Source organism: Saccostrea echinata, unplaced genomic scaffold (genome assembly GCF_033153115.1).
Source record: "Saccostrea echinata isolate AGI-Se365-2 ecotype Australia unplaced genomic scaffold, CSIRO_AGI_Sech_v1 ptg000012l, whole genome shotgun sequence".
Taxonomy (NCBI): domain Eukaryota; kingdom Metazoa; phylum Mollusca; class Bivalvia; order Ostreida; family Ostreidae; genus Saccostrea; species Saccostrea echinata.
Genome location: NW_026889761.1, coordinates 3,807,501 through 3,816,142, shown reverse-complemented (window position 1 = coordinate 3,816,142; position 8,642 = coordinate 3,807,501). Strand labels below are relative to the sequence as shown.

At 31.3% G+C, this 8,642-nt stretch overlaps 1 protein-coding gene across 1 annotated transcript; it reads right to left on the bottom strand.

Moving 5' to 3' along the window:
- Positions 1-686: 686 nt before the first annotated feature.
- LOC133185699 (fibroleukin-like) lies at positions 687-5,344 on the bottom strand. Its single transcript, XM_061321002.1, has 5 exons — positions 5,056-5,344; positions 3,278-3,414; positions 2,613-2,709; positions 1,654-1,821; positions 687-949 (listed from the first exon to the last, which is right to left on the bottom strand). Exons 1-5 carry the CDS (start codon positions 5,342-5,344, stop codon positions 687-689), a joined length of 954 nt encoding a protein of 317 aa, XP_061176986.1.
- Positions 5,345-8,642: the final 3,298 nt, after the last annotated feature.

The following is an 8,642-nucleotide window of genomic DNA, read 5'->3' as shown; positions in this document are numbered from 1 at the left end:
CGAACATCAAATACACCTGATTATGTTATAAACATCTTGATTATGATGAAACCTGTCTTATCCGACATGCACTTGGAGAAAAATAAACATTGTGTAAGATTGCAGTGTAAAGATCATGAAAATTAGTCGAAATTAGAATGAAATTTAATGTTGAAATTCACGGATTGTTTAGGTGTCGGATTAAACAGTTTCCACTGTTAAACGTTTAACGTAAACCTGTCTTTATCCTAATTATCCGTCCAGGCATCTACATGTGGTAGTGTTTGTAAAAAAGATCGAAATGTTTTTAATTTCAAATTTATTACAACACATACAATGTACAGCTTTAACTGTAAATAGTACAACCACAAACCCCTCAAAATATAGTCCTGTACAAGTTATCTCACTTGATATGAAATATTATGTTCCAAAAAAAGAATGAAGAAAATCCCATGATGAAGATAAATTTAAAATTGTCTCCATTTAAGAGAAATATTTTGCCTGATTGATGGTTGGTCCTCAATGTGTAGTTTCTCTTTTTTTTGAATAATCATCTGTTGAAAATAAAAAAATTAAAGGAATTCAATAATGTTTAAGAAAAATAAAAAGGTATGTTTCATTACTCGTACAAATTTTTTTTATAACCGTTTAAAATGTCCAAGTAAATATCAAAGAGTAAATAGTTATTAAGATTTAGTGATGTGTACCTAGTGACGCCTGATCAACATCAATGTCTCCTTAACAGTTTTCCCACTCACTACTGTAGGATACCAAGGTCTGCGCCAGACTGCCGGGGACCAAGGGCCGTTAAGGAAGGCGTCGTGACAGTTGCTAAACCACCAGCCTCCTCTAATTTCACTGCGAGCAGCACAGTTACCTATGTCCCTTAGGTCGTTATCTCTGTCCGGGGTACTAAAGTACATCCCAGACAGTTCGCGGTTAGATGGAAGGGTGATTAACATGCTGTCTCCTGTAGAGAAAATATATTACAGACATAATTCATATCACATTAATCTTATTGTCAATAATACTGAGGTACGTCTAAGGCAGATAACGGCTTCTCATGTTGTCTCCCGTAAAGAGAGATAATATATAAAATACAATACAAAGATACACTGTGCAATTTATATAGCTTTTTTTTTTTTGGTAAATGTGAAATGAGTTGAAATGTTTTCAATTTGGCTGTTTTAATTTGACTATGTTCCCGATCAAATAACCTTCTTTGACATCAAGCTTTTATGAAAATGCCGACATTATATATTAATTACGTGCTGTAATCTTCCTATTCTGTAGTAGTTAAAAATGTGAATTATTGAAAATCATCAAGAAACCTAAGCTAAATAACAAAAGCGGATTAAGGGTAGTTACTGGATATACTAGTGACAAATAATTTAACATCATTGTTTTTGTGTTTAAAAAAGATCATTTTAAATTTCAAATACTTAGCAATGAGAAATTCAATGACCGTAGAATTTGTGAATTGTACCTACAAACGATATCGTGAAATATTAAAAACGTTTAATTAACATAGAATCAAAGACGTTTACAGAATATAAGAAAAAAATGTTTCGTTTTCTGTTTATTCAACAACTTAATAATCTTTCAATGCAAAAGCAGTATTTGATGATACTTGATTTGAACCCAATTTTAAGAACTTAGCTTGAATACACTTACCTAAGGTCCCCGTGGCGGGTCCTGCTAGGAAGAGTTGATATTTCTCTGTTTCATTGGAGACCGAGAATCGATCGTACATTTCATACAGCGTTGTACCATTCTGGAGAGTGATGGACACATAAAGGGATGAGCTGTTTTCTTTTGTTAACTGATGGATTACGTCATTTCCTGTATTAAGATATATTTGATATCAACTGAAAAGTCCATTGCATACAAGTATTTCCTTTTTGAGTATTCAATATACTGTAAATGTATTTTATTTAGCGTGTATAATATTTGGAGGAAATTGATTTTTGAACAAGTTAGCGTAGATTTGATTTAGTGCGTTTCTTAATGTCCTTATTTATGTATATATGTACAAGTCATTTAGCGTAGTACTTTGATTAGCGGAAGTTTCTTTCCGCCAAAGGCGCTAAAAAGAATACACAGCCAAATGTAATACGTTTACAGTACCTTCATGAAAAATCAGATTGTTTTCTTTTAGCTGTAGACATTGATGCTAATTTGGGTTTCATTAAGACTATGTCGCTAAATGACCTTTCTCTCTTTTTTTCATATTATTTAAGATATCACAAAACACGATTAGTGAGTATCGTTGAACACATATTACCCAGTCTTAAAATCAGATCATTGATATGCTTTCATTTTTTATCTGCCACAATAAAGAAATTTTGTCAAACTTTGAAGAGGATGAAAGTGATTATTTGAAAGTTGTAGCGGAAGACAATGAGATTGTGAATTGTACCTACAAACGATATCGTGAAATATTAAAAACGTTTAATTGACATAGAATCAAAGACGTTTACAGAATATTTAAAAAAAAGTTTCGTTTTCTGTATATTCAACAACTTAATAATCTTTCAATGCAAAAGCAGTATTTGATGATACTAGATTTGAACCCAATTTTAAGAACTTAGCTCGAATACGCTTGCCTAAGGATTATAGTGATTTACACTTACCAACCCAGACATCCTGTTCCGGTAAACCAAAACCATTCTTATATTCCGTCCAGGTCCTCTCAAAGCTCAGAGATCCATTGACACGTTTTTGGATTGCCTTTTAAAGAAAGCATGTATAACATTACAATTTCGAACAATAGTATGATCAATATGTTATGATATAAAATCAAAATATTCACTTTTTATCCTACAATCCTTAAAACAGCAAGATCATTGAGTGTGAATTATGCTATGTACTTTTAATTTTAAAATAAACTAGATACCGTCCATCCTCCGTCCATTGTCTCCATATCGCAGTAAACTCTGACAGGACTGGTAATGTAATATAGTAATAATGTACATACCGTCCATCCTCCGTCCATTGTCTCCATATCGCAGTAAACTCTGACAGGACTGGTAATGTAATATAGTAATAATGTACATACCGTCCATCCTCCGTCCGTTGTCTCCATATCGCAGTAAACTCTGACAGGACCAGTAATGTATATACTAATAATCTACAAACCGTCCATCCTCCGTCCATTGTCTCCATATCGAGTAACCTCTGACAGGACTGGTAATGTAATATAGTAATAATGTACATACCGTCCATCCTCCGTCCGTTGTCTCCATATCGAGTAACCTCTGACAGGACTAGTAATGTAATATAGTAATAATCTACATACCGTCCATCCTCCGTCCATTGTCTCCATTTCGCAGTAAACTCTGACAGGACTGGTAATGGTGCCAAGAGGGTAAATTTCATACACCCCTGTATTAGTCTGACCATCTGCGTGAAGATCCTTACAATCTAAGGGAATAACTAAAGCAGAAAAAAACTACAATCTACAGGAAACAAAAAAAGAAAAAAAAATACTGGAATCATAGTATGTATATACATGTATATCTGATTAGTGATGGGTTAATCTATAATTTCTTAAAAAAAAATACCGGGCGACAGAGAATGCTTAGTAGTCAATGGTGCAGGGTTCTCATCTCGGCTTTCAGAACAGTTACTACTTAAAGAGCATCCTTGTTTATTTTTTAATCAATTACAAACAACAATTTTCTAATGGTTGAGAATGGTACAATTTTATAAAGCTTGAAATGAATTTATTTCTGTATTGTGTCACAGTGTAAGCTTTGATCTTTTTCTCATTAGTATTTCCTTCACAGTAGAAGCTCATTTTTATTAATCGAAGATAATACTAACAGAAGGAAATAAAATATAGGAAAAAAAATAAAATTACGTCAATTTCACATTAAGTTTCCATTCGAAATAAAAGTAATTAGAAAAAAATAAGTAAACAGACAGGACTATTATTTAGAATTAATAATGTTGAGCGATAAAAACTACTAATGTTTATGTGATTTCTGACAAACGAAGAAAAATAACAGTTATACAGGGTGTTTCACAATATATGTCACACATCTAAAGGCAGAGAGAAAAATTACAACAAAAGCTACATGTACATTTTATATATCATTGTAATCAGCAGATATTCAAAATTATTTTTTTTAAGTCAAAGTATCCAATATTCTCCATTTCAGTTTCTATGGCAACGATTTCCTAAAATGTTATACTCCACGTGTTTTCCTTACCATTGTCCTAAATAACTTAAGAGATTCATGTTCAGAAATTTCTGACCATTGTTTCGTACGTTTCAGAGGATACTTGACAGATTTCTTGTTTTATATATAAAACTAAAAAAATAAAAATATATATATAGCTTTTTAGAACCCCCGGAAGTGCATATTTATTTTCTTATTTAAAGATGCATTTAAATAAATGTGTCATTTCAGAACTACCGATATGTGCTAACATCCACTTCTTTCGCTCTTTCAATCAATTTTGCAAACTAGACCAACTCTGATTGTCAGTTGGCTTTAAATGCTGTAATGCAGAAATCTTGTATGCAGACACGCTCAATTCAAATCGAAAATTTCTAAATACACTTGATACACTTGCATTGTCCCAATCCATTTCACTGAACTCAGATCTAACTGACTTTCTCAAGGTTTTCTCAATGATTGACTTCAATTTGACAATGTTCTCATTTGCGGGGGGGGGGGGGGGGTTATTTTCTTCATCTTTACATTACGTTTTGTTCAAACTTCTTAATTTACCTTAATAAATGAAAACTAGACAGGGCTTTCTAGTCTGGATATTTTTCTTCATCACACCCTGAAGAATATTTAGGATATCGTGCTTATAATAAAAGTTTACAAATTCAAATTTTTGTTGCTAGTAGAAATCCATTTTGAGAACAGCTGAAATTATGACATCACTGATAACATCATCAGTTTACTTCATGGAATTATAATTTTCCCGATATTTTGTAATATCATAATTTTAGATTAATATGATTGCCTGTGGTATTTTGGTATTTTTGGTATCATGCTTGATATTCTGATTATGCCAATTTAGATGTGTGACATATATTATGAAACACCCTGTACATACAGTCATGAGAGTAGTATCTCCAGCCCTCCTCCCTAGACATCCCCGACGTGAAAATTTTCTTGTGGCTACGACATTTCTTCATCTGTGGATTAAATCCATATAAACTACACTCCCTTTGACAGTGCGCTGCGCATTCTCTCACTGATGTAGAATTGTATTCTCCAAAACGTTCGTCATTTGATTTCTTATCATCCAGGTCTAGTTTTGCGGTATACTTCCGCGAAATAGTGGTAGACTGAGACAACGGAAACAAGACAAAGATTGAGTAGATAACCCAAAGAGCGCCCATAGCGTAATTTGCATTTAAAGCTACCTGCAGCGTACCTGTAAGAATTTGCAATATGGTATACCAAACGCCAAACGTAAATATAAAAACATATATCAGTTACTGAAAAGTGATTGGCTAACTGTTACGTACTCTGTATGTTTCAATCATTTAAATATTGATTTGTTGAATCTGATGTGAATTACCATAAATGTTTACTTTGCAGTTCCAAATATTCAAATGAAACTTTGCTTTTTCTTAAGAAAAAGTTCATGTCTAAATCATGTCTAATATTAAGTCACTGTTATGTGTTTTTGAATTAGCTGTCACATGTCTAATATTAAGTCACTGTTATGTGTTTCTGAATTAGCTGTCACAGGTCTAATATTAAGTCATTGTTATGTGTTTTTGAATTAGCTGTCACATGTCTAATATTAAGTCACTGTTATGTGTTTTTGAATAAGCTGTCACATGTCTAATATTAAGTCACTGTTATGTGTTTTTGAATAAGCTGTCACATGTCTAATATTAAGTCACTGTTATGTGTTTCTGAATTAGCTGTCACATGTCTAATATTAAGTCACTGTTATGTGTTTTTGAATTAGCTGTCACATGTCTAATATTAAGTCACTGTTATGTGTTTTTGAATAAGCTGTCACATGTCTAATATTAAGTCACTGTTATGTGTTTTTGAATTAGCTGTCACATGTCTAATATTAAGTCACTGTTATGTGTTTCTGAATTAGCTGTCACATGTCTAATATTAAGTCAATGTTATGTGTTTCTGAATAAGCTGTCACATGTCTAATATTAAGTCACTGTTTAATTATCTGTCCTTACATTATCGAACTTTTAAAATTATTTTCTTCATTAGTTGAAGGTTTCTTTCTCATAATAAAATTAAAATTTAGATATTTAAAGGTCAAAGGGACAACTATCTGATTCGCCAATAATATATAGATTTCTCTTCAAGTTTCAACTTTTGTTTATGCTTTTAATCCATAAAAAGTAATCAGCAACACCTTATTTTTTGACTTAGTTAAAAATCTGAAAACATTGTCAAATAAAAACAAATGATAAAGATACAAACAGTGGTCGATCTAAAAAGTACAATACAGATCTGTAAACATGGATCCCTGGAAACTTATAAGGAAGGATCAGGTGCCTAGCAGGAAAAAGCATACTCCTTTGTCAAGTCAAAGCCTCCTTTATTGATAAGTTGGACCGGTGGATAATCAGTAGTTTTGTGTAAAAACAAAGCGTCTAATTGATATGGAAGACGACCAAATGATAAATTGTACTTTCTAACTAGGTCCCTATAATGAATAAAGAATTTAAAAAAAAAATAGAAAACTTTTCGGGAAGTCTTTTTCATGATGTTAAAATTTCTTGTAATATTTTTATAGAAATATTCAGTGTCTTTGATTTTTATCATTTTAAGCCTTCAATTTTTTTTTATTTTAGATTTTCGGGAGAGTCCATCAAGCTCTTTTCATAAAAAAAATACTATTTTGGTAATTTCTTTGTGCTTTTGTGCATTGCAATACAAATCATGTATATTTTGATTAATCTGTAACTTTGTTGATGTGGATTTCAAGTTTTTATAACATTGAACTTTCATAAGAACTTTAAAGCACATGGCTTTTTAAAAATTTTAAGATAAGAGGTTACCACAAATTGTACCATACATATTAAAAAGTGAATACTATGGAGCTTAATTTTACTGGACATATATTCTATTATAAAAAAGAATATCATCTAGACATTTTAAGTGAAGATATTCTCCTTAGAAATAGTTAGTGTACGGTTCATTTGTTTAAAGATATTTAGAGGGGATAGCCTGAAATTTGTATGAAGTCAAACCTCGATATCTCATGGGACTTGTTCCTATCTTTTAGATATGTTAATACACAATAGATCGATACATTTAAATCATCAGTTGACACTCATTCCGAGAATTTGTAAAAAAAAAAGTTGATATATTTCAATATGTTTTAAAACGATACTTTTCCCGGCATTCTGAATGATTAACGTTCTAGAGTGATACTCATCCTCTTTTTGTTCCTTATTACAGATACAAAGGCCATGGTTTTGTTTTTTATTACAGATACAAAGGCCATGATTTTGTTTTTTATTACTGATACAAAGGCCATGATTTTGTTTTTTTATTACAGATACAAAGACCATGATTTTGTTTTTTATTACAGATACAAAGGCCGTGATTTTTTACTTATTATAGATACAAAGATCATGATTTTGTTCTTTATTATAGATACAAAGTCCATGATTTTGTTTTTTATTACAGATACAAAGTCTATGATTTTGTTTTTTATTACAGATACAAAGTCCATGATTTTGTTCTTTATTACAGATACAAAGTCCATGATTTTGTTTTTTATTACAGATACAAAGGCTATGATTTTGCTCCTTACTATAGATACAAAGTCCATGATATTGTTCTTTATTATAGATACAAAGTCCATGATTTTGTTTTTTATTACAGATACAAAGTCCATGATTTTGTTTTTTATTACAGATACAAAGTCCATGATTTTGTTCTTTATTACAGATACAAAGTCCATGATTTTGTTTTTTATTACAGATACAAAGTCCATGATTTTGTTTTTTTACATATACAAAGGCCATGATTTTGTTTTTTTTTTTACAGATACAAAGTCCATGATTTTGTTCTTTATTATACGCATGTGAGATAAGGCTAGGTATAGGCTTTTCTATGCAAATGAGCTAATAAAAACGCATTAGAGGTGTATTTATTATTCATAAAAAGTGTTAAATTATTTTCTTATGCATATTTAGTACCCACGATATGTTATAGCAGTACACATGATGATGTCATATTATGACGTCACTGATCTTACCTACTGGAGTTAATAAAACACATCAACAAAACATCTTCGGCGCAAGGTATAACCCTATTAGTTTTTATATAAAAATTGTATAATGCCTAGAAGAATATTTTATAGATTAATAAAACTACTCCACAAATCCTAGGCAATTTCTCATTTGATCGGAATTTGAGGAAACTTATACCGGAACCTACATTTTTACCCTAATTCATCTTAAAACTTTACAAATAGAAATTATACAACTGAGCTGTTGATATTTGTGCAGCAATATAGGCAAACTTTAAAATATTTTGCTTCTAAATATATCTTGTTTCAGTTTAATAAAATAGAGCATGCCCTTGCGCCGAAGCATTTTTGTTGATATTCATTATAATCTTCTGTAGTAAAGATCAATGAAGTCATAAAATGACGTCATAATGTGTACTGGCTATCTCATTCCGTGAGTACCAAGTATG

What these genes read in the sequence shown, in the direction of transcription:
- LOC133185699 (XM_061321002.1), bottom strand. Translation starts at nt 5,344, where the DNA reads ATGGGCGCTCTTTGGGTTATCTACTCAATCTTTGTCTTGTTTCCGTTG. An exon ending in GAGATACTACTCTCATGACT is followed by an intron (nt 3,415 to 5,055) that starts GTATGTACAGGG and finishes TTTCTGCTTTAG; the next exon opens with TTATTCCCTTAGATTGTAAG. An exon ending in CAATGGACGGAGGATGGACG is followed by an intron (nt 2,710 to 3,277) that starts GTATGTAGATTA and finishes TTTCTTTAAAAG; the next exon opens with GCAATCCAAAAACGTGTCAA.